This window comes from Myotis nattereri (genome assembly GCF_964212035.1).
Source record: "Myotis nattereri genome assembly, chromosome: 3".
NCBI lineage: Eukaryota > Metazoa > Chordata > Mammalia > Chiroptera > Vespertilionidae > Myotis > Myotis nattereri.
Window position 1 is genome coordinate 32500965 of NC_138077.1, and position 27346 is coordinate 32528310.

Here is a 27346-nt window from a genome sequence, read left to right on the forward strand (position 1 = left end):
CCAAGTCACAGAGGAAAATGCAGGGCCTATACCAGGCTGCTGGCCGGATTCTCATGACTTTAGGGGCTCTCAGTGTTTTCTCTGGAGTTATTGCTTTCTTCCCAGTCTTTTCTTACAAGCTTTGGTTCACAGGATGGAGTGTCTGGATTGCTTGTCCCATTTGGAATGGAGCTTTGGTATGTAAACATTTTATTACCTATATTGAGAGATTACAGGAAGGAGGGAGGGAAAGAGGAAACAGAATAACATATTCTTTTTAAGTTTCCCAACAATACAAAAAAATCAACATTCTACAGAACTCACCTTAGAACATTATTTTCTAAAAGACTCCTGGTACACAAAAATTTGTGCACTCGGGGGGGGGGGGTCCCTCAGCCCGGCCTGTGCCCTCTCGCAGTCTGGGACCCCTCGAGGGATGTCCACCTGCTGGCTTAGGCCCGCTCCCCAGGAGATGGGGCCTAAGCTGGCAGTCAGACATCACTCTGGCAGCCTGGGGGCCCTCAGGGATGTCCACTTGCCAGTGGAGAGCAGGTCTAAGCTGCAGTCAGACATCCTTAGCACTTCTGAGGAGGTGGGAGAGGCTCCTGCCACCACCGCTGTGCTGGCAGCCATCAACCTGGCTTGTGGCTGAGCAGAGCTCCCCCTGGTGGTCAGTGTGTGTCATAGTGACCAGTCATTCCCAGTTGTTCTGGTGTTAGGGTCAATTTGCATATTACCCTTTTATTATATAGGATAGAGGCCTGGTGCACCAATGGGAACCGGCTGGTTTGCCCTGAAGGGTGTCCCGGATCAGGGTAGGGGTCCCACTGGGGTGCCTTGCCAGCCTGGGTGAGGGGCTGAGGGCCGTTTTCAGGCTGGCCACACCCCCTTCAGGGTGGGGGTCCCCAATGGGGTGCCTGGCCAGCCTGTGTGAGGGCTGATGGCTGTTTGCAGGCTGGTCAAGCCCCCCAGTGGGAACCCTCACCTCATGGGCGTGTGGCAAGCCTGGGTGAAGGGCTGAGGGCTGTTTTCAGGCTGCCCACACCCCCTTCAGGGTGGGGGGTCTCATTGGGGTGCCTGGTCAGCCTGGATGAGGGGCTGATGGCCATTTTCAGGCTGGCCATGCCCCTCAGCGATCCAAGCTCCTAGCCTCTCCTTTTTTTTCCAGGGTGGCCTGAAAGCAGGTATCTGGGATTAATTTATCTTCTATAATTGAAACTTTGTAGCCTTGAGCAGAGCCCAGAGCCGGCCAGGGCAGGCAGGAAGCTTGGCTTTCTCTATCACCGGGGGGCAACTCAAGCCTCCTGCTCGCTCCAGCTCCGTGTCCCCGGCCAGCTTAGTTGGGTTAATTTGCATATTGGCTCCTGATTGGCTGGTGGGCGTGGCTTGTGGGTGTAGTGGAGTGATGATTAATTTGCATCTTTCTCTTTTATTAGTGTAGATTATTTGCATTTTAAATGTAGGATTTTTCTTAAAATCATTTTATCATGTATACTGTATCTTATGTAAACTATAACAGAAATACTGTTCAAGAAATTTCTTAAAAAGTTATTTTATTTTAATCTCACCTTGATATTCTGAGAAACTGAAATATCTTGAAGTTGGAATTAAAAGTATATATATCAGGGGTGTGGGGGAGGTAGAAGAGGGTAAAGAGGAGATAAATGATGATAAAAGGAAACTTGATTTGGGGTGGTGAGTACACAATATAATATCCAGATGATATATTATAGAATTGTACACCTGAAACCTATATAATTTTATTAACCAATTAGAGGCCCAGTGCATGAATTTCTACATGGGTGGGGTCCCTCCCGGCTGATTGGGGCCTTCTTACCCAGTCCCAATTGGGGCCAGCCTGGGGGAGGGACCATGGGAAGTTGGCCCACCATGGGAGGTTGGCTGTGGGAACTCACTGACCACCAGGGGGCAGCTCCTGTGTTGAGCATCTGCCCCCTGGTGGTCAGTGCATGTCAAAGCCACCAGCCGGTTATCCGGTCATCCAGTCGTAATGGTTGCTTAGGCTTTTATATATATACTAGAGGCCCGATGCATGAAAATCATGCAAGGGGCTTGACTCTCGCAGCCCCTGCTTCATCCAGAAGGTCATCTGGAAGGAGCTCCAGGAGGTCGTTTGGCTATCCAGTCTTATTAGTATATTATGCTTTTATTATTAAAGATAGATGTCTCCCCAATAAATTCAATAGAAAATATCAACCATGAAAAATAATTTTAAGAAGGAAAACAGGTGAAATAACTTTCAGACTAACATTTTTATTAGAAATGCTGACATGTGTCTACATCACCCAGATTTGCAAGCCAAAAATCTTAGTTCTCTCTCCTTTTTCTCTCCACACAATTGTTTGACCTGAAAATAATTCAAGAAGTTGGGTGATGGCCCAGCCAGCATGACTCAGTGGTTGAGTGTCAACCCATGAACCAGAAAATCACCTTTCAATTCCTGGTCAGGGCACATGCCCAGGTTGTGGGCTCGATCCCCAGGAGGGGGCTTGCAGGAGGCAGCTGATCAATAATTCTCTTTCATCATTGATATTTCTATTTCTCTCTCCCTTCCTCTCTGAAATCAATAGAAATAGATTTTTTAAAAAATGTTGTGTGATGAACTTCACAAACTTCCCAGTTCCCTAGGGGGGGTGGGCATGAGCCAAGTACAAATTGGCACCAACTAGGTGCTCAGTGTCTGCTCTTTGGCTGATTGACAGATGAAGGATCAAACCAGTACGTCAGCTTCATGGGTCAAAGAAGTGAGCATGTCTTACACTAAATTCAGGGTGGTGTGACTTAGGAGTTACAGAGGCCCACAAGCACAACAAATCCTTCTCTCATTATTTCCCAAGTTACCTGACATTCACCACTGAAGACTAGAGAATTCAATTTTGAAGCTTTTTGATCCTAAGAAGTTTTCTATTAAAATGTAGCCACCCTGAGGAGGGGCAACACTTTAAGTCTTTTTTAAAAATCAGACTTTAACTGGGGTAGTACTTAAAAGTGAGATTCTAGGAAATATAATTTTAATCTAGCTATTAAATAAATATGTGTTGATAGTCTCCTACATGCTTGAGTTACAATGGAGCATAATGCAAGGTCCAGATGCTAATGGAACTTGGTCCAGCCAGGTTTAACTATTGTGTGTGTTCAGGGGCAAGCCGGGTGGTGGGAGTATGGAACTGAATAAGGAGACCATTTGGTGAATTTTTTCTTTTTAAGTACATTATTTTACATTTACCACTCTGGTCTTAGCCTATAAAATGGGGTATTGTACAGGTAAAGAGAGCCTATGTGAAATGTCTAACCTTAAGATATTCAGAAAGAGTAAATGCAACTTGAACAAAGAGCCTATATAATAAAGAGCTAATATGCTAATTAGACTGAACAGCAGAACAACCATCCGGACAACCTTCCAGACGAAGCCAGGGCTGTGAGGGCCGGCCAAGGCAGGCAGGGCTGCGAGGGCCGAGCCCCTTGCACGAATTTCATGCATCGGCCCTCTAGTTGTATAATAAAGAGCTTTGCCAATATTGAAGCCCTCTACAAGTGCTTTAATACCATGACTTTCACTATCCAAACCCTGTGTTCCTAATCCCTTGCCATCCAACTCACTCTTCTAACCCATTCCCTGATGACTTGCTGAGTTCCCCATCCTGTTACCTCCTGGTCTTCATCTCCTGCCACTCTCCCTTAACTAATTTCTTTCCCATCACACTAGCTTCTTGTTGTTCTAAAAAATGCCAAGGGTGTGTTTCTGTCTCAGGGCCTTTGTACTGTGTGTTTCTGACTCAGGGCCTTTGTACTGTACAGCCTGTTTTCTGCCTGAAGCCTCTTCCCACACACAACTCATTTCCTAATCTTTAATTCCTTGAACAAATGTCGCTTTCTCACTAATGCCTAGAACCTCCCCCCAATTGGCATTCCCTGCTCTATTTTCCCCCATACCCCTTATCACCATCTAATCTATATATATATAAAACACTAATATGCAAATAGACCAAACGGCAGAACAACTGAAGAACCAAACAACTGGTCGGTATGACATGTGCTGACCACCAGAGGGTGTGTGCACAGAACGTGGCAGGCGTTGGCCACAGAGGGATGGTGGAGCAGGTGAGCAAGATGCCAGACCAAGGTAGGATGTTGGTTGCTGTCATTCAGGCGAGCCTCTGGTGGTTACTGAAAATTTTTTGCTCCTGTGTGCTGTGGTCGTGCTAGGCGCTTGCACCAATGCCAGCGCCCAGCGCCAGTCCTGATCGCTCAGCGCCATCAGTGGATGCGAGCAGGGCCAGTGCTGTCAGTGCGTGGGAGCGGCAGCAGCAGGAGCAGAGGTGCGGGCAGAAGGGGACCAGGGGCCACGGCAAGAGAGGCTGGGCAGAGGCACAGAGGATGGGCCAAGACCTGTCCCTGTGCCCACTGCAGCCTCTCGGCCCACCGCTCCTTTCAAGGTGCACAAACTCATGCACTGGGCCCCTAGTATACCATATAATTTTACTTATTTATTATTTGTTTGTCCTCCTCCAATGTTTATTACACAAGGGCAGGGATTTTTTCTATTTTGTTTATTGCTGTATTCCCAGCACTTGGAACAGAGTGAGCCACATACTAGATGTTCAATAAACATTGTTCAATAAACATTGTCGAATAAGTGAATAAATCTCATACTGGTGGCACAGAATTCCTTATATAGTTGAACTCTAATTAGGTTGCAAAAACTAAAGGTCAAGCTGGTATTTATACTAAAGCAGGAAAAAAATCCTCATGAAAAGGAAAGCAATGAGATTGTTCACTCTCTTGATAATATTTAAATTTGAAACATAATTTTTTTTTCCTAGTTGATTTTTCTATTGAACCATAGCTCTGCCTGATCAGGGTCAACTTCAAAAGATCTCTGACTCATTTCACAACCTTCTTTGCCAGTCATTTCTCAACTTGCCTACAAAGTGTATCTTCCCCTGGTGAAAAGATAATTTATACACTTCAATCATATTGACATTTCCCTTTGTAAAGAATACATATCTCTTTGGAGACTTGTAAGAGATAGGTTTTTACAAGTGGCTCAGCACTTTGTATTTGTTCAGTGCCTTTCATTCAAGGCTTTCTAAGTTCTTCACAAATATTGGTCCTCAGACTCTCCTACTTCTATTCTGCCAGCCATATGATAAACAGCTTTCCTAGATTTTCTGAGCCAGTTATTTAAAGGCATCGTCTGACAGAAAGTAGGCAGCAAGGAGATCATAGCACCTTACACACTGAGCGCTACTTAAATCCCAGAAAACCTGCCTTGTAGATAAAGTTCAAATGAAGAAACCAAAGTACAATGAGTTTCACAAGATCTGAAGCCTAGAGGGTTCAGTGGCTTGGCCAATAGTGAGCAAAAGTGCTTCACCCAGAACCCTGCTTGGAGAAGGGAACTTGGGAGGAAGGTAGGGCTAGACCTACCCATGCAACTCCAGGCTCCTTCTCTGTTACAGGAGGGACTCAATTTCACCATGGCTCAAGCCTCTTAAGCTTCAACAGTCCTGTGATTTCTAACTACCTGATGGTCAATTTTCCCTTAGATATCCTACGCTTCTTTAAGTTCAGCTTGTCCAAAACAAATTAATTATCTATCACCAAAAACAATAGTTTCTTCTCCTGACTTCCTTGTCTTTTTCTTGGAGCAATGTTTGACTCTCCTTTTATCTAAACTAGTGCTTCTCAAACTGTCATGTGCCTATGAATCACCCGGGGATCGTGTCAACATGCAAACTCTGGTCCTGGTCAGTGTGGCTCTGCTGGTTGAACATCTTCTCATGCACCAAGAGGTTGCAGGTTGGATTCCTGTGTTGTGGGCTCAATATTCAGTAGGGGTGTACAGGAGGCAGCCAATGGATGTTTCCTCTGTCATTGATGTTTCTCTCCCTCTCCCTTCGTTTTTCTAAAATCAATAAAAACATATTTTTAAAAAAATGCAAACTCTGACTCAATAAGTATAGGATGAGGCCTGAGATTCTGCATGTCTGACAAGTTCCTAAGGACCTGTCCTGCTGGTCTAAGGACTGTGTTTGGGTTTTACTGCCCAAATTCAGCCCACCCTCAGCCCCATTCCCACCTGATCACGTCCAGTTGTTACCGGAGCCCAATAATTAAGTTCATTCTATCTGTACGCTCTGGCAAAAAATTCACGGAAGTTGGGGGTTTGCAGCAAAGAAAGCAAATTGTTGATTAGAATTGGCAAATCTGGAGATGAGCAAGCTTGTGTCCTGAAAGCCTACTCCTCCATGGCACATAGGTTGCAGAGTATATAGAGCAAAATCACAAGACACCGGGGGTTAGGAATTCCAGGTCTGTTGAGAGCTGATTGGTCAGAGGTGAAATAAGGGTAATAAATCATTTCTTCAGGTCCTGGGCAATGTTTTTGTTGTTCTTTTTTTTAATTGATTGATTGATTTTTAGAGAAAGAGAGGAAGGGAGAGAAACATTGATTTGTTGTTCCACTTACTTTATGCATTTGTTGGTTGATTTTATTTTTTTTAAATATATTTGTATTGATTTCGGAGAGGAAGGAAGAGGGAGAGAGAGATGGAAACATCAATGATGAGAAAGAATCATTGATAGGTTGCCTCCTGCACGCCCATTAGGGATCAATCCCACAATCTGGCCATGTGTCCTTGACTGGAATCGAACCTGGGATCCTTTAGTCTGAAGGCCAACACTCTATCCACTGAGCCAAACCGGCTAGGGCCACTGATTTGGTTCTTACATGTGCACTGACCAGGGATCGAACCTGCAATGTTTGCGCATTGGGAGGAAGCTCTAACCAACTGAGCTACCCGACCAGGGCCTATTTCTTCTGGTCTTGAGGACACCTCCCATGGTCAGCTCCGGAATCCGGAACCCGGAACCAGTTTCGAGAAGAGGTAGCCAAGGGGGTCATCATGTCTTCCTGGCACAGTAGTTGAAACATAACAGATTAAGATGTTATCTTTTTTAGCCTGCCAGGGGCTTAAACCTTGTGACCATTAGTCAGAACCAAGGCATTGTTTTCTGCTGCCTCAGGGGTGAGAGACTAAGGTCAGGTCAGTAAAGTGTGCTGAGAAAGAGAGGAGGGGAAAAATTATTGTTTTAAAATTACAGTTTAAATCAAATCAGAGTTATGAGGACCCTCAGTTTCACAATCAGTTGCCCAGTAACTTTAATTTTTTCCTATGAGGTGCACCCCTATGCCTTCCTTCCTCCTGTTCTCACTGTGTACCTCACTACTACCACCAACAACAACTTCTTACCACTTCCCACCCCTCCCCAGGTTTTATTCCTGGATAACTTTGATAGCTCAGCTGTGGGACTCTCTCCATCAGTGGATTATAAAATCAATCTGTTATGTAGCTAACAGAATTTAGAAAACATGAATCAAATAGAATAGGAATAGAAATAGAATAGAGTAGAGTAGAGTAGAGTAGAATAGAATAGAATAGAATAGAATAGAATAGAATAGAATAGGATAGAATAGAATAGAATAGAGAATGAGACTTAGAGTATATCACACAAAATAAGGATATTATTATTATTTTGGTTAGCTATAAAAATATTTATTTCTTGGCCATGAAGCAAAATATATTTCTTACTGTGGATAGTGGTTAAAAGCCAAAACAAACAAACAAAAAACCCACACACAAAAACAAACAAACAAAAAACATTTGAAGACCAAGGCCCTCCAGAGACCTCTCGTCCTCACTCCATTCCATTCCAACATGCATGCAACAATGGGCTCATCTTTCTAAACCTCTGCTGTGTCAGTCTATCTCCTTGATCAAAAACCTTCAGTGTTGCTTCACTGTCCAAAGTTTGGATATGTCAGCCTGAACTGTGAGGCCCTCCTCAACCTGGCCTCGTGTGATTTTGAGCCTGATTTCCTACTCTTGTCCGCTAAGAACCAATCCTCCCGCAGGGCGGGGCTCCTCTCTCACTGTTCCCCAAGAGTGACTGCCACTTTCCTGCCTGTGCACCTGCTGCTCCGGCTGCCTGGACACCCTTCCCTCTGATTCCCACTGAAATCACATCTCTCTTTCAAATCTGCTTCAGGTTGTGGGGGCTAAAAAATAATAGTACTTTTCCTCTCACTAAGTTCTTCTAGCTGGGCTAGTAATCAAATTAATAGAGGCAGTGTAACAGGAGAAAATAAAATTTTAATGCATGCCCATGGAAATTAACATAGGCATAAAAATTTCAAAGACAGTGAGGCAACATTGGGTATATATGATATTTTAGACAAAGGAGCAAAAGGGCAGGGGGAACAGGGCTATAGATTTCCAAAGAGAATGGGCAATTTACAGGTAGTTGAGGAAGAGCAGAACACACAGGGCAGGCAAATTCTTGCTAGGCATCCACACAAACATCATGCAGCCAAAGAGTACGTTGGGATCATAGTACTGGTCTGGTGTTATCTCATTGGACATAATTTACCACTGGCCAGCCTCCAAATTCCCACACAGAACTTTGGGAATAGAAATACTGTATATTTTTTGGAAATTTAATGTTAAGATATCTATAATAACTCACTACATTAAAAAAAACAACAACATTGCTAGGCAACCCAGAACTAGTGGGACACGGGGGGTTCTAGTAACAGGCCGCTGACTAAAGCCTTCCTATTCACCATACTTAACTCAAGGTAGGCTACGGAGGAAATCTTAAGACCTTCTTCCTAAAGCAGGTTTTCCTATCAGAATCTCTTGAGCAGAAAGAAAGGGGGATGGCGGGGCAAAGATTCTTTCTGAATCTTTTGTTTCTCAATAAGCACCGTAAAATCAATATCCCAAAGGGCAGCTGGTAGCAAAGCTTTGGTCCCCTTGCAGGTCCTCTCCTCCACGGTGACTTCATCAGTGATTGTTCCCCCTGGAAATGGTGTCTTGTCATTGAGCTCTTCTCACACAGAAAGCACCCACGCTTTTACCTAATTTTGTGGACATTCTCATATTTGCATTATTTTCCTATCTAGGCTGTAAATTGCACTGAGAATTGGAGCTGTTGTTTGTAGAATTATTACTTGGTGAGCTTACTCATCTTATTTAGCTTCTCTGTGCTTCATTTAAAAAGTACGGTGAGCCCTGGCTGGTGTTGCTAAGTGGTTAGAGCTTCGGCCCTCGCACCAAAGGGTTAAGGTTTGATTCCCAATCAAGGGCATGTACCTGTGTTGCAGGTTTGATCCACAGCCCTCGTCAGGCAAGTGTGGGAGGCAACCAATTAATGTATCTCTCTCACATCGATATTTTTCTCTCTCCCCCCTTGCCTCCCTCCCGTCCACCCTCTCTAAAAAAATAAATGGAAATAATATCCCCAGGTGATGATTAACAACAACAACAAAAGGTAGTGATTCTTTTTTAATTAATCACCAAGACAATTACGATTGACTGGGGTAAGGGGTGGAGAGAGAGAAGTTTAATGATACAAAATTGGATAAAATTAAGATTATTTTAACTTATAGTTATGGAAAAGTTATAGGAATTATAATATTATAGTAAAATAAGTGCCATAGCTTCTAAAAAATAAAATAAAAATAAAAAGTAGCAGATCTACATCATAGGGTCATAATGAGTGAACACATATGAAGTGCTTAGGCTAGTGCCTGGCATAGAGTAAGTGCTCAATAAATATTAGCTGTCATCATTCTATCTGCAAAGTATCTATCACATCCCTTGTTCATAACAGACCCATAATCTATATATATAAAAAGCCAGCAACTGGAACCCCATAATGACCAGAATGACTGGTTGCTATGATGCCCACTGCCGCCAGCGAATGGGCCCTATCAGGGGGTGGGGCCGGCTGGTCAACCTCCCGCAGCCCCTCCCCCCACCCAGCCCCACCCCTGATTGCTCCCCCCACCCCAATAGGGGGCAGGGCCAGCCGGCCCACCTCCCACAGTCCCTCCCCACAGTCAGCCCCACCCCCATCAGCCTCCACCACCTCGATAGGCCTGTGGCCCCTCCTCCCAGCCAGTTCCGCCCATGATCACCCCCCCCCCCACTTTGATCAGGGGCAGGGTTGGCTGGCCAACCACCCACAGACCCTCCCCCAGGCCACTGGCCTCTAATTGGACCCCCACCCCAATCTGGGGCTGGGCCTGCCGGCTAATTGCCTGGGGCCCTTCTCCCCAGCCAGCCTAGCCCTGATTGGGCCCTGATCGGGGAGGGCTGGCGGCCAACCTGCCACCATCTCCTCCTCCCAACAGACCCAGCCCCAATCCTCTAATTGGGCCTGAGCTGGCCGGACCCCACCCAAGCACAAATTTGTGCACTGGGCCTCTAGTAGATGTTCCTAAGTGAGTAAATTAGCCCACATTAAAATTATTTTTCTAAAAGTTTCTATTTCCGTTGTGACTGCTCCCTGCTTCCTTCCTCTGCTTCTGGGAACTGCATCATTTACTTGAACAATTTAAAGAATAAGTGGGAGGGTTCACAATTATCATGCAACCAAAGTGTTAGCAACAACCATTGCAAAATCCAAGTACTGTCCCTAGAACTGCCCATAGAGCACGTCAACATAACAGCCCGTAGAACATGTCAACAGCCTGTCAAGAAAAGCTGAGGGAGAGTGCACGTCCCCAAGCACCGCTCCCTCCTTCCTCACAACCTTCCTCACGCCCTGCTCTATCCAACTTTGTGCCACTCAGACACTCCCTCCTTCACCTTTCCTTTTCCCACTTGACCTCTCCCCTACCTCAAATCTTTCTTTTTTATTCTTTTCCCCTCTCTCTCTAAAAACAAAATTTTAAAAAAAGAAATAAGAGGGGAAGGCTGTGACTCCTGAAGGCACACTCCCACTCTACCTCCTATGCACAGTAGGGGGGTTGGGAGGGGGGCGGGTGAGAGGTCACGAGGGGGGCGGGGGGGGGGGCGGGGGGGGGGGATGGAAAGATGAGTGTGCTGGGCTCCTGAGCCACATCCTGCAGGGTGGATTTAACAAGTCACTGGTATTCACACGCCAGCCTGCTCCATGAAAGATCTTTTTCAAAGTTTTGTGTAAACAAAGTAAAATTCAAGCTGGCAGCTACAACAGCATTTTTCAACGTTAGAAAAGGCAAGAAACAGTTGGTGCCAAAGTAGTTACGGCAACCTGGAATCTAAGCAGCTGATAGTGTCAGCTATCTATTTGGAGCTAAACCAGCAGAGGGGCATCGCTCTGCTTCATCTCCTTTGCTCACAGAGGAGTGACGTGTCATTTGAGCGCCTTGCCTCTGAAAGCACAGACTGGCCGAGGGCTTAGCCCGCCAGTGTTACAGTTGCTCTTAATAATTCTCCTGTTTTGTTGTACTATTTATGCTGGCTCGACCTCCATAGGGTCCCTTGGAAACTTTCCTCCTGCAGAATCAAGCCAACCTCTTTTGACTACAGATGGTTCTGTTTTTATCCATGGGAGTTTTATGGTATGGCGATGCCAAGTCTGGAATTTCAGGCTTAGCTACATGAGAAGTTTTGTGTGAGTGCATGTGTGTGTGTGTGCTCTCCCACCACCCTCCCCCCCTCTCAAATTCTCTAAATCCAACATTCAAAATAAAATATGCCAGGAAAATGAAAAGCTGGGTCTCAAAATAATAAATATGCCAGACCCGGGGCTACAAAAGCAGCATACCACAAAACCACATTGGTAAAAGCTCTGATTTTTCTCCCCCTTAAATTTGTTGATACTATATATACATTCATGTTTATTTTTCTGTCAAAAACCTAAATGGTACTATTTTTAGGCCTGTTCTTGTTCTATATCTTATTTCAGGCACATCTCTTCCTGGCTTTCTCTCTCCATCTCAAAATGTTTCTTGACTAGGAACAAATGATTTATGGGTTGGGAATAAGTGATTTCCAGGCTCAATGACCACAAAGGTCTCCTTTATCAGACCCGGTGCTGCATCAAAGATGAGCCCAGATTTTTTTTTTTTTTCATTATCTATTGCTCAGTTCTGGTGACACCATTCCCTCCTTTGTTTAACTATTTTTATTCTGCACTTTGGGCCTTTTTCCTTCAATGAAGACTATAAAGAACTCTCTTTTGAAAAGCTGGACACCACTGCACCCAGAACAATAAATGCCCCATCATGCATTCATTCTAATGATAATCTTTGTCACTTGAGAAACAGGGATCACGTACTTGTATCCCACCAGCAGGCTTTCAAGAGGAAGCAGATAGTAAAACATAGTGCTGCTGCTGAGGGTTTTCAGGGTTTTGTGACACATTTTCCATTCCGGTTCTTCCCATGTGCAATTTTAGCAATTTGTAAGAGAGATGAACAATAAGCAATTCATCAAAACAGAACATATGGCAAGGGTTATAAAGCCAAGCTTCTATTGCAATGACAGCCTACTATAGCAAAGCTTATCATCTCGATGGCAAAGGCAACACAGGAAAATCAAAAAATGAGCTTGTATGAATCATGTCTTTATGACACTTATGGCTTCTCTTCCTCATTGTCATCACGGATGAAGAGGAGGTCGGAGCTATACATCCACTTAGCCATTTGCTGTTCCTTCCAGTTCATGGTAAAGTTGTCAAATGGTGAGACAGATTGAACTCTTTCCAGAGGTACATTCTATCATGGATGTTGTTTTCCCATCTTCCTTTCACAGGCCATCACAGCTGGTGTACTCCTAGTGTTGGCTCACAAAGCGTGGACCCAGAGATACTTGGTAAATATGTGGACATTGTTGATGTGAGAAATATCCAAGCCTGTAAAGATTTGATTTGAGCCAAAATGACAACAACTGCCAAGAAGCAAGATCTAAACTTTTCAGAGAGGGACAGTTTTTCAGTTTCTTTTACTCATTTGAAATTAAGGAGAGAACATAAGGGAGATTACAGGAGGTGGGAAAAAGCAAGGTGGGGATTGGGTTACAGGATAGTGAACAAGATTATGTCATCTCTTGAGAATGGTTATGTCTTAGAAGGAGGGGTCTGAAAAGGGACATTTCAATGGTGCGTTAATCTAGATACACAAGAACAATAGACAGGATTTGCTTAAGGCAAAGATAAACTTTTACTAAAGAAGTTATGTGCCTGGAAGGTGACTACCCACCATAATCTGCCCATTTAGGAATTTATGATCAGATTACCCTGTGAGGCTACTTTCTGTCACTGGATGTGTCAGTTTTATTATAGAACCCCTTTTATTTCAAGGAGGATTGTTTGAAGATCAAATCTCTCCTAGTTCAGGATAGAACATAGAGACTGTGATTTCCAATTATAGTTAAACTAGAGGCTGGATGCACCAAGATTCGTGCAAGAATGGGCCTTCCTTCCCCTGGCTGCCGGCACCGCCTTCACTCTGGCCAGAGCTGCCTTTCCTCCTTCCCATGCTGCCCAGAGGCCCAGAGCAGCTGGGGCGGTGTGGAACGCCTGTGTCCTGCCCTGCCCTGCCCCCTCGGCACCTGCATATGCAAATTGACCAGCCATCTTTGTTGGATTAATTTGCATGTTCACTCCTGATTGCCTGGTGGGTGTTGCAAAGGTACAATCAATTTGCATATTTCTCTTTTATTAGTGTAGATTCTGTCTAATCAATGCCTTACTATGATGAATTTTAAGTAATAAACTATGTTTTCAATTAAAATTTTGTATTTGATTCCTGCCCCAAACATTTTCTACAAGTTCCTGTGGTTATTATAAGTGCTGTCATTTGGGGAGGACAGAACCAGGGTTAGTGCTACTGGGTTTCAATCTTGAAGAAAGAGATCTATAGGCTCCTCTGCTTTCAATGTTGCATTTTCAAGTCTCAACTCCTCAATTTGCTATCTCCTTCCAATTTGGTATCTCCCTGTATTCTTTGCCCTTAAAGAAAGAATGAGGCCTGGCCGGTTTTTCTCAGTGGTTACAACATTGGCCTGTGGACCGAAGGGTCTCAGGTTCAAGTCCTGGTCAAGGGAGTACCTCAGTTGCAGGTTCAATCCCCAGCCCTGGAGGCAACCAACTAATATGTGTCTCTCATGTCAATGTTTTTTTTCTCTCTCCCTCTCTCTGTCTCTCTCTTTCTCTGTCTCTCTCTCTCTCTCTCTTTCTCCTCCCTTCCTTCTGCTCTCTCTAAAAAATTCAATGAAAAAAATATCCTCAGGTGAGGATAAAAAAAAAAGAATGAAAAGTCATAATAATTTGAATTTTAATAGCATGAAGCCAAGTAATCCCACAATATAGATCAATACCTTGATCTCATTAAAAACTTTTCTCCGATGGCTACAGCAGTGCTTCTCAAGCTTTAATGTACTACTAGGTGTAAATCACCCGGGGATCTGGTTAACAGGCAGTTTCTGATTCAGTAGATCTTGGAGAGACCTGAGAGTCTACATTTCTAACAATGTACCAGGGGGTGTCAGTGGACCATGGACCACTCCCTGATTGGCGAGGTCCTAGGATAGATAAGGCAGGGATTCTGTTTACTCATCTGTTTTTCCCACCCCAGACTGGTTCTCAACACATGACAGCAGATAAATAAATATTTGTTGGATGGAATTGATTTCATTTTTTGCCCCAGTTGGCGGATGTTATTCTTCCATAATGGAGATAGAAGAGGAGGACACAAGGGCCTAAGGGAAGGTTGTGACCCATTTCTCCTTCACTTCCCAGTAGGAGAGATGAAGACCTGGCATCTCTTTCTTCCGATTGCTAAGAAGCTTTTGGAAACTATAGTTCCCAAAGTAACTATTTGTTTCTGCTTTATTTTCAGTGGGAAGCTAGTTTCACTTTTGTGATTCTGAGCCTTATAGGATGTCCACTTCATTTTGCAGTAGCCTTGGAATCGGCTCTCCTCGGCCCATATTGCTTCTACTCATTATCAGGGGTTGCAGGCACCAATTATCTTGGTTATGTGGTTGCCTTTCCTTTTCCGTATGCAAAATTCCCATCAGTGTGTGTGGATCCACCACACTATGAAGAGTACCACCTGACGCTTCAAACCTTTGACCTCTGCCTGAGCTTTGCCATGTTCTGCGCATCCCTGACAGTTTTCCTCAAGCTCTCTGCAAGACTTCTTTGGAACGGACACATAAATGTAAGTTTCAAGAAACAGGGGGCTGGTTCTTATTCCATCCTGAATACTAAAATGAGAAGCCTTGTATGTTAACATTTAATTTTTCTCTTTTATTCACCACTGTATCCTGTATAATCATGTCATCCAGTGGCTGGCACATAATAAATGGTCAATAATTGTTTTTGTAAGAATGGATGGAAATATGTTGATGTGATAACTAAAGGTGTGGCAGTAGGTAGCACCAGCTAATTTTTAATCTCAATGTGCTGTTTAAAAAATTACTAATTGAGATAAATATTAAGAACTTTGTGTGGAAATTGAAAGCAGCACCCTTCATATTTTTAATATTAGTCAAATACAGATATCTTAATTTGGCTTCTATCCCCTTCAGAAAGATATACATGCTCCTTGACTAAAGAAGACATATGAAATTCTCCCACTCTTTCTACTCCTACTCCAGCAGAAAGGCTGATATAAGATAACATCAAATTTAGTTTCCTAACTTTTTCCAGGAGGGCTAACCATATTAACTGTATGAAATAATAGCAAAGTGAACTGTATGCTTACTGTGTCTCAGTGTACTTCCCATTTTACAGATAGTAAACTGAGACTAAAGAGTTTCTATAACTTTCCCAAGGTCACCCTAATGCTTCTAGATTCAGAACCCAGAGCCATTTCTCTTAATCAGGCCAGATTGATTCTGTGCCTCCTTGTCACTGAACCTTTCCTCCTCTGCCAGACCATTAATATGCATGGCTCTGACCCCCAGGAGGATTACAGCAGGGTCATTGGGAGAAGAGCACAGTGATTCCTGATTCTAAATTTCTACAGGTATTGATCCTGGGTCACTGCTTTGTGAGTTGAACAGCTTCTTTCTGGAAAGAGCTATTTTCCAGGGAAAACTCTCATACTGGCTGTATGATTCAAGCCAGTATTATATTAGGATCAGGTGAATTTAAAATATATTTTTATTGATTTCAGAGAGGAAGGGAAAGGGAGAGAGAGCTAGAAACATCGATTATGAGAGAGAATCATTGATTGGCTGCCTTCTACACGCCCCACACTGGGAATTGAGCCTGCAACCCAGGCATGTGCCCTGACCAGGAATCGAACCAGTGACTTTCTAGTTCATAGGTCAACGCTCAACCACTGAGCCACACTAGCCAGGCAGAATTGGGTGAATTTAAGTAATGTTAGCCAATTCTCTCCCTCCCTCCAATTTGATCCTATCAATAGCAACCATCAAAGCTAAAAAGATAAGAATTGACATTCTCAATGCCTTTTGTGGTCATTCTTGTCCTCTTAAAGTTCTACATAAGTCTGCAAAGGAAATCCGTACATTCTTCAGAACAGAATTGATTGTATAAGGAGGCTTGCCCAGGGTTGAGATGAACAGACCAAAATTACCTCCCCTATTGGATTGCCAGGGCATCTAGAAGTTTAGTATTTGAGATTTATCCCTTCTGGTAAACATCCTAAATTTCTAAAGCCCTTTGCCCCAAATTTCTAAAGCCCTTTGCTAAAAGGAACATATGCCTAAGAGAAACACACATTTAAGTGTTGGCAGCCATAACCCCTCGGCATAGATAGTTAATCAGATACCTGATTCATTGTAGGCATGACACTCATAGCATCTAGGTTTAACATAGATAGAATGCAGGGAGAAAAAAAAATTAAACATTTACAAAGAACTGGGTAAGTCAGTCCCATGGAGACCCAATAGGGAGGCCACCTAAAGTGCCTGGGAAAAAAGAAAACTAATTGAAAACAGCAAAGTTCTCCAACTTCAGAGTTTTGCCTTGGCCCATCTTGCTCAGGGTAAAGTTCTTGGTGTGTGCTTTCTAAGCTAGGTGTAGAATCCAACACAACTACAGAGTGGGGCAACAGTAGGTTTACAGTTGTTCATATGGAAAATAATACAAAGATTAATAAATCATAGTTCAAGAATAAAGCCTTTTTGTGTACTCACAACTGTGAACCTACTTTCGTCCCACCCTGTACAACATGTTCCTCCAAGTGGATCAGTGGCATCAGAATCTTATTAAACCAGATTTTTGGATCTAATCCAAGACTATTCTTACTAGGTCAAAAACTCTGGGCTTGGAGGCAGGGAATGTGCATTTTTAACATATGACCCAAGAGATTCTGATGAAAATTCTCTTCCTAACACAAAATTATCTTAGTGTCACTTCTGGACAGAATCTCCGTTTTCCCATCTGCATAGAATGCAGCACTAGTTTGGGGGAAAGTTCCAGATAAATTTAATAAGAGCATGTCTTTAGTGAGTGTTTTTGGATAACTTGACACCACACACTCCACAGTGTTGGCAGATCATGTTTCATTAGGGAGGATGAGTAGCTGACATAGGGGGGATGATGTTAGGTATTAATAACTAGCACTGCCCTGAGCCCACAAGGAGCACAGGCAGCTTGAGCAAACCTTTGTTACTGTGTAGAAATCTGGGCTATATTACGCACCATTTCTAGCATTGAAATGAATGTATTAATTTCTCAAAATTCTGGAAGCCACACAACTTTCTTAGAAGGAAAGGTGGGTCATTTGTTGGGATACAGAATTCTATATAGTGATTCTATTTTAATGAACCTCCATATAATTACATTGTTAGATTCCTCACATGCTAAAGGGAATAAGTAATATTTTAAAATTTAATTGAAAACTATACTGAATATTGTAAAATATGCTGCTGATTCATGCTTCTTTTATATATAAACAAAACACCGAAAATGCTTGTTTTTATTTTTTAAATATATTTTATTGATTTTTTACAGAGAAGAAGGGAGAGGGATAGAGAGTTAGAAACATCGATGAGAGAGATTGATCAGCTGCTTCCTGCACGCCCCCCAGTGGGGATGTGCCCGCAACCAAGGTACAGGCCCTTGACCCGAGTCGAACCTGGGACCTTGAGTCAGAAGGCCGAAGCTCTATCTATCCACTGAGCCAAACCAGTTGGGCCCAAAAATGCTTTTAAAAGCTGTACTTTTAAGTGTCTGTCTGAAAATTAAAATTCTCTTACATGAATATAATACATATCAGGAAACTAAAGAACTATAAAAATTTGTAAAAAAGAAATAAATGATGGCTTGAAGGAAGATTTGGAAAAAATTGTAGTTGTACTTTATTTTACTGTAGCACAAAATACATTTTTTAGATACATTTGTCACGATCAATATTTTAGAAAATATCTTTCTAAGAGTTTTTTCTGTAAGTTCAAAAAGTTTTCAGAAATGAATCAAACACCCCTTAGGATTTACCACATTCATTATTTCTTAGCATTGAAGTCATCTTGCATCCCAGTCAGCTCGAGCTGCTATAACAAAATACCATAGATGGAATGGTTTAACCAGCACACCTTTATTTCTCACAGTTCTGAATACAGGAGGTCCAGGATCATGGTTGGTTTTTGGTGAGGCCTCTCTTCCTGGCTTATGGATGGCTATATTCTCATTGTGTGCTCACATGGCCTTTCCTGTGCCTGCTCCCAGAGAGAGGAAGACCTCTCTCTTCTTATACGGGCACTAATCCTATTTTGGGGGCTCCATCCTCATGACCTCATCTAAACTTTATTACCTCTCAAATGACACACCTCCAGATATCATCACAGTGGAGATTAGAGCTTCAACATATGGATTTGGCAGGGCGATGGGGCACAAACATTTGATAACATCCTGCTGAAGGCCACACAGTGATGGTGTATGAGCGTGCAGTCGATTGGTACCCAACCAAAACCACAGGGAGAAATGCTTGAGTCACAAAGGGTTTGGTGATTTTGATAAATACTTATAAAGGTATTGGGTGAGTGCTGCAGACTAAATGTCTGGCCCGACCAGCGTGGGTCAGTGGTTGAGCTTTGACCTATGAACCAGGAGGTCATTGTTTGATTCCCGGTCAGGGCATATTCCCTGGGCTGTGGGCTTGATTCCCAGTGGGGTACGTGCAGGAGGCAGCCAATCAATGATTCTCTCTCATAATTGATGTTTCTAGCTCTCTCTCCCTCCCTCTCTGAAATCAATTTAAAAATGTCCGTGTCACCCTCCCCAAATTCATCCTGAAGCCCTTACTCCGGCTGTGATGGCATTAGGAGGTGGGGCCTTTGGGAGCTAATTAGGCTTAGATGAGGTCAGAAGGGTAGAGTCCCATGATGAGATTAGTGCCCTTAAAAGAAGATGAGGAGACCAGAGATTTCTCTCTGTTCACCAAATAAGGAGAGATAGCCAGCACCTTGATCTTGGACTTCCACCCTCCAGAACTATGAGAAATAAATGCTTGTTGTATAAGCCACCTAGTTTATGGTAGTCTGTTATAGTAGCTGAGCTGGCTAAGACAGTGAGCCCTTCTAAATTTTAAGGCCCTCAGGGGAAGGGGTGGAGCTGGGAAAGGAGTAGGAGCTCCCTGCCTGTGCGGCTCCTTGCACGCGGGCTGAAGTGACCCTGTCGGCTTAGGACACAACACAGGAAGCAAATGAGCACAACACAGAATTTAAGTCGAGAAACTAAACCATAGCCAGAATTGTCTACATTCTTGGTTCAGTAAGTCATCGAGTGATGGGAAAGAAAAGAATTGGGACAGCAGACGCACTGCAGCTGTCCCCTGCAGCTACTCTGCCCATGGAATGGAATGGCTTCATTTGTTTTCCTTTCATTATTCATTGTTATGTTTGGGGGTTTTGTGTGTGTGTTTTTAATGAAAGGGGGAAAGAAAATATTTTCCCCCTTATCCTGTGAGATGATTTTTTTTCAATGAATTGAGAAACGCTTGCTTTCCATAAAAGATGTAGATAAACCCTTTAAATGCAGTTTGAAAACATATGGGGACAGAATATTTATCAGTGGAGGACTCTCTTCTTCCAAAATGAAGACAAATTAGCAAGCAGCAATATCCTGGCTTAAAATCTTCCAGTGGACCTGCACTGCACCGTTAGCAGTATAAATACAATATAACAACATAAATATGTTTTGAAATAAGTTTACCTGTGACTCTCATCTTCAAGGTCGGAGGCCTCCTGTTGGGCTATAATAGGTCTTTCTGGTGTCTCTGGGAACTAAATCCCCTTGGGCTAACCTCAAGTAAAACTCAAGCAGGATCACGGAACAGTGAGAATCCCTTGTACTTCTTCCTCACAAATTCCATTATCTGGTCTCTTCAAATTGGTCAGTAGAAAAATAAAACTCTAGGGGGAGAGAATAGGAGGGGGGTGTCAAATGGGAGATATCTGTAATACCATCAACAATAAAAATATATTAAAAATAAATAAATAAATAAAATAACCATCTAGAAAAATATCACAATTCAGGGCATTACGATCACTGTGATCTCATCATTTTCTCTGGAATAATTATAGCAGTGGCATAAAACTGGATAATAGGAGAATAATTGTAGGTGCTATTTATTGGGCAATTACTATTTTTCAGGTGTGTTACCTCTTTATTCCTCACAAAACTTCAAAGCTCATTATTCCCATTTGCAGATGAGGATGTTAAGGAGCCAGGATTCTCTCCCAGGTCTTGCAGGGAAAGGAACCTAGGTTTCTTACAGCTGGGCCACACCTCTCAGGTGATACATCTTCATCACCACCTATGCCAAGTGACCTTGCATAGTCGTGCTTTTCATGAACAATCTTTCTCACAGACAAAAACAAAAACAACTCATATTTTAGAATTGGAAGCTATTTTTTCCAGGATATTTTTACTTTATTTAATCAGTGGAACCATGCCAAGGGTGACAGCCACTTACTAAGAGAAGGGATGAGACTGAAGTAATGTATTAAAATATACTTGATTTTTTAAAAAATATATTTTTATTGATTTTTTACAGAGAGGAAGGGAGAGGGATAGAGAGTCAAAAACATTGATGAGAGAAAGACATCAACCAGCTGCCTCCTTCACACCTCCCACTGGGGATGTGCCCACAACCAAGGTACATGCCCTTGACTGGAATCAAACCTGGGACCCTTCAGTCCGCAAGCCAGATGCTCTATCCACTGAGCCAAACCGTTAGGGCTTGATTTTTTTTTTTTTTTTTTAAGAGAGAGCAATAGGTGGGGAGGGATTAGTAACCCGAGAATAGCTTTTTGTCAAGTTTTACTTTATAAATTATTATCAGCACATTTTCCTTTTGACATGAAGTCAATTTAGTCTTTTAATATAAAATATTGCTCCTTATTCTTTTTTTTAAATTTTTTTTTATTGATTTCAGAGAGGAAGTGAGAGGGAGAGAGAGATAGAAGCATCAATGATGAGAGAGAATCATTGATCGGCTGCCTCTTGCATGCCCCATACTGGGGATCGAGCCAGCAACCTGGGCTTGTGTCCTTGACGGAAATCAAACGTTTGACTCTTCAGTTTGCAGGCCAACACTCTATCCACAGAACGAAATCAGCTAGGGAGCCCCTTATTCTTAATGCAAAATGTTATTATTAATATATTTAAAATCAAAATGTGTTATACTTAAAACAAATAAATATATTTTAAACAAAAAAATGTTGTTTTCTAAAAAGGCAGAAATTTGAGTAGAAATCAGAAACATCCATTCTCTATAATCACATAAATTAAGTTTTCAACAAAGAAAACTGAATTTATACTAGTAAATATTTCAGAATGATCATAGTGGTGCTAATATGGGAGCACAAAACCCTTTAGAAATGTAACAATGTTAGAGACTTTAAATTTTGTTAACTAAAGAGGAGAATACTTGATGGCTATTATTGGGTGCCTGAGTTAACCCAACCCTCCCCTCACCCCCCCCCCCCCTCCCCATAGGAAAGAAGGTAGAGAAACAGAGGAAGTAATTAGGGTGAAAAACAATGGGGTTGTGTAGGGTGGGGAATGACATAATGATACTTCCCCTCCCAAACTGACCCTGGGAGCAGTGGGGACTGTGGACAAGGCACACATCAGTAGGTGAACTTTGGCTTCCTCATCTCTAAGACCATGCAGTGGTTCTCAACCTTCTGGCCCTTTAAAACAGTTCCTCATGTTGTGACCCCCAACCATAAAAATTATTTTTGTTGCTACTTCATAACTGTAATGTTGCTCCTGTTATGAATTGTAATGTAAATATCTGATATGCAGGATGGTCTTAGGCAACCCCTGTGAAAAGGTCTTTCGACAGCCAAAGGGGTCGCGACCCACAGGTTGAGAACCGCTGCCTTAGAGCATGGCCAGCCAGATCTTAAGATCGTTCCAGATCTGTCTCAGCCTGTGACTTCTATTCCATGAAAAAGATTAACATTCAGAAGGGAGAAATGTGAGCAGCAATGGCTGGCTCTTTACCTGCCCATGCCACTCTGATACGTTGCTGGGCGACACCACATGGCCTTACTATGTTAGCTCAAGAAGTCGTATACGCCAGCAATATTATTCATGAGAGATGGTATGAGAGTTGTTACAGATTCCTAGATCACTTTAACCATTTTAGAAAAAAAGCTTTCTTTGCTTGATATTCAATTTGTCATATTGAACCAACCAAAATTGTCTTGTTGGCTGTCTTAAAAAAAACACACAAATAACATACCATTATATTATTGAATAAGTAAGAAACTCCAATTTATTTGCAAAAAAAAATTATTTTAAAATGTTTTTCTTCTCTTACATCACATAACTAACCTTGATGAAAAGGAAAGCTGCCAGTTAAAGAAATGAATTATGAGGTACCTATTTAATAAAAGGAGTATCTTCTCTTCATTAGAACTATATTAGTACATGACTTTTCTCTTGTCATGTGTCAAAGAGTATGAACCCAAAGCCCTAAATATAATATTCGTTACTTGTACTTGTTCCTCTACATTTATTGAGCATATATTAAGTGGAAAATATTACACTAAAGGCTAGAGCAGGGGTGGGCAAACTTTTTGACTCGAGGGCCACAATGGGTTCTTAAACTGGACCGGAGGGCCGGAACAAAAGCATGGATGGAGTGTTTGTGTGAACTAATATAAATTCAAAGTAAACATCATTACATAAAAGGGTACGGTCTTTTTTTTTTTTTTTTTTTTTTTAGTTTTATTCATTTCAAACGGGCCGAATCCGGCCCGCGGGCCATAGTTTGCCCACGGCTGGGCTAGAAGGTAGAGACAGAAAGATGCGCAACACACATTCAGGTCCTCCATTGACTTATAGGGACGGAGAGGAAATGAGACTTGAGCCAGGAGGACCAATAACCTAAATGAAGAACAAGATCTAATTTAGGGAGTGGTGATGGACATGGAGAAGAGGTGCTGCACATGAGAGGTATTTGGGGGGTAGACTCAATGGGACTTAATAACAGTTAGGCTGTGGGGCAAGGGAGAGGCCCAGGAAGTTGCAAAAGCATTTCTTGACCATGAGAAACAGGACAGAGCGATTGAATTCAATGTGTGAGTCCAACTCTTTTCATTTAGGGTAAATTTTCAGTTTCATATCTCATCATTAATTAAAAGCCATTGTGAAAATTTAGAAGAAATCAGAGGACTTTGGCCAATGAGGTACTAGATCTTGCCATTGGACACTCCATGACTTTTGTTGGTCACACATCAGATGAAAATGATAACTTGCTTTGAGTTTATAATACACCTAGTGCTAAGACAGTTTCAATCTAGCCCATATTTATTCAACAACTTTTCTTTTCCTGAATCTCCCATGACAAGGATTGCCCATGAATGACCTGTAGATAGCGAAGCCCAATGAACTCCTCAGTCTTCCTTGACCTCTCCACAGCCTTTGAAACTATGGACCACTTTCTCCATGAAATCCTCTTCCCTTTGACTTCCATGGATCTTTTGCTTTGGTTCTCTTCCATATTTATGGTTTTTCCTCCTCTAAGCACCTTCTTAGAAGGTTCTTTTGCCTTGCTCACCCTTAAAGGCTGGTGGCCTTAGTTACCACCTTTGGACTGATGGCCCACACATCTATATCTGTAGCCTAGTTTCCTCTCCTGCTCTAATGAGCTCTACATCTGATCATTTTTGGACACTCTCCTGGGTGTCTGCAAACACATCAAACTGAAGATATTCATAATGGAGCTGATCATCTCCTTATCCCCAACACCTGCTCTTCTTCCTGTATCTCCAGCTCAGCTGCTAACACTCGGGACACTCAGGGCAAGCCTAACACTTGGGGTCATCCTTGACTCCTCACACCTGAGTCAATCACCATATTCTGACAACTGCACCTCTTAAATATTTCTTCACCGTGTTCCTCTTTCTCTGTACTATCTGTGATGGCCCTGGTTCAGGCGTCCAACTTCTCTCATTAAGACTTCCGTGCCTCTGGTCTTGCAGCTTTAGTTTTCTTTAGAAGTATCCTCCACATGAGCTCTAGAATGAGCTCTCTACAGTTCAAATCTGCTGTTAATATTCCTCTGGCTCGCATCCTTCTGTGGCTCCCCTTCACACTCAGCTTACAGCCAACTTCCTTCATGTGACATCCATAGGCGTTCAGCTCCTCTCCAAGAATGTGAGTTCCTTGAGGACAGGGACTGTCTAAGGTAAGCAGGATATGTGGGACTAAGAATGTAGAAATCAAGAGTAACAGAGTCATGGATTGCAATACTTGATGTCATTTTTATGCTTCCTAGCCATAGCTAAAATCTTACCTAAACCTACAGCGGGAGTATTTCAAGTTTTAAAACAATTTACATGAAGGAATTTACTACGGTCACTGGAATCCAAGGAAAAGCTCCAAGAAGGAATACAAGGAAAAAAGTAGATTTGAATTCTCATACCAAAGAGCAGTGGTTTATTGAAGAAAAATTGCTTTTAGCATTATTTATGACACATGGAGGACCTGATATGCCCTGGTACTTTTTGAGTCGGACAGTTTGAAGTGTAATTATTTCCTCTATCACCTACTATCTGAGTAGCCTTGTGCAAATCAATATTGGACCTCTCTGAGCCTAAGGTTCCTCATTTATAAACTGAAGGTAACACCTACCTCACATGTTGCAAAATGAAATGATGTAATTACTACTAAGAGCCTTACACTGGCATGGAACTTGATAAGTGCTCAAGAAATGTTGGCTATCTTCCCCTTCCTTCTAATCAGATTTAAATTCTTGGCTGCCATTCAGAAAGTGCTCTTTTCCCTTTCTGTTAATTTTCGAAAAGCCCTGAACCAATCCAAACCAGACAAAACAAACAGCAAATGACCAAAAGAGATATTCAACAGCGATTCCCCACATCCTTAGACAACCCCTGACCACAAAAGTAACAGTTCTTCTAGACTGTTTTATGCTTACGCCAGATATTTCATTACACATATATTTCTTTTTTATTTCTTTCTTCCAGTATAACCAATTCTGTTCTCTCTGGTGGTTCCTCTTAAATTCTTAAGTGGTACCATGATGCTATTACTTGAATCATCCTTCATTGGGTTCCTGTGACATAAAAAAGGGGCTAAATTAAATGTCAGAAGTGACACACTATTCTCTTTGATAAATTGTAGAAATAAATACTACTTTATTTTTCTTTTCTTCCTAGGGTCAAAAGAATGGACAATAAATTTGAAGCAATGTTCCTCTTAAATTTGTTATATCTGTGGCCATGATTTTGAAATATTTGCCAAAGGATTTTTATATTTGAACATTTTTCCTCTATGGGTTTATAAAATAAAAATTGAAATTATTGTACATTTTAGTTCTTTTTTATTGTTAACCTTGTTTTTTCTGATTTACATGTTATGATTTCTAAAAATTGAAATTTCATCATTGTTGGCATCACAATTTTAAAACCTTAAATATAAATTTGCATCAAATTAATGTTTTCTTTAAATTCCTCTTATTCCTGATTGGTTTCATTAAGCTGTGATTCCTTCCTACCTAAATTAAGGAAATATTTTTCTTAGCATTTCTTCATTGCCATTAATTACCAAAGTGACTTTAGATCTTCAAACACAATTGGAACCTTGAATAGTGGCCATATGAGAACGATCCCCTGCAGGGAGAGTATAACCCTTCCCTCCTGGCCTCTCTGTAGCTCATCTCATGACAAACAATTTAATAGTTAGAAGGGATCTTAGGGGCCCTTTAGGCCAACTTCTCATGAAATGTCCCAAGATCTATATGCCCCCAACAGCTCAACCATTCCCAAGAGGCAACCCCACCCAACTGTTGAGAGACTGTAAATGTAAGAAGTCTTTCTTAATTTGGTCAGAGATCTGCTTCTTACCTTCTCTATGCTTTGGGCCCACCTGTAGCTCCTAACAGCACAGTGGGTGGGTTTCAAATGTGATACCCAGACCAGTAGCATTAGCATCACTTGGGAACTCATAAGATCTGGAGGCTCTGGGGCTGGGTCCCAACAATCTGTTTTAGAAAGCCCTCTTCCAGCTAATTCTGATGCACTGGTGTAGTGTAACAGAAAGTGGGTGGGACTTTGAAATAAGAACACCCTGGATTCAGATCCTTGTCCTCTGTCATTTCAGGCAATAGCTTCAGTTCCTCCCTCATCAAATGGAGCTATTGTAATTCCCAGGCTTGCTGAGGGAATTCAGTGAAATGATAAAGGCAAAGCATATAGCAGAAAATCTAACGCAACTTACCCACTCAAAAATGGTGTCTAGTGTTATGGATTCATTCAGCACACTTATCAGACGCCTTTGAACGTCAGTCTTTATAAAGTCCATTCATTTGAGAATGGACAAGTACAGAATGAAAATTTTAGATATAACATGTTAGGCATATCATGAAAAATATGATCCTCAAAGAAGCTAAGTCCCATATTCAAGGACACACAGATCAACTATTGGTGTCTGGGGGTCCTTAGGTGCTTCCCAGGCCTCAGCTCTTCAATCAGTACATTATCTGTCACCTAATGCAGCAACATGATATCTAGTCCTGGCCTGGTGATTACACTAGTAGGGGCTGGAAATTTATCAGTATTGAGTCTGAATTAGTTTTAATATTATTTGAGCATTCCCATACAATATTGAGCATCTTGGCTATTTACTTATTTACTTACATTTTGCTTTCTTATTCATATTCCACTCTGTTCTGAAAGGATTTAAGGTGACTGTTGGGCATTTTATTAAGAACTGAAGTTCCAGCTGCTATGGCACCAACTGTAGGACCAGTGAAGTCCAATAGCTGCTTCCCGGAACTTTAGCAAGAGGCAAACGTGCAAAATTCTGGGGATCTCAAATGGACACTAGGTGAAGTAGCCCAGTATCAGGTGCTTTAGGTTTAACTGGAATACTATGTGTAACCTGTTCAAAAGTACAGTCAGATATCAGGAACTGTGAGGAGTTGTTTCCTGCCTTTTCGTGCACAAAGAAATAATCAGGCATTTGGCTATGCCCTTGCCTAAAGGAAATGAAATGGTTAACGCTCACCATCCTGTGCCAAGAAGTCTGCTTTACAGACCAGAAGGAATACGGC

General features: G+C 42.2%; 1 protein-coding gene across 1 annotated transcript; it reads left to right on the forward strand.

The window, feature by feature from the left end:
- TMEM212 (transmembrane protein 212) lies at positions 1–25727 on the forward strand. The gene is made up of 4 exons (XM_081087962.1): positions 1–176; positions 12591–12650; positions 14678–15001; positions 25452–25727. The coding sequence occupies exons 1-4, from the start codon at positions 18–20 to the stop codon at positions 25470–25472; spliced, it is 564 nt and encodes a 187-aa protein (XP_080944088.1). The 5' UTR covers positions 1–17; the 3' UTR covers positions 25473–25727.
- The last annotated feature ends 1619 nt before the right edge of the window (positions 25728–27346 follow it).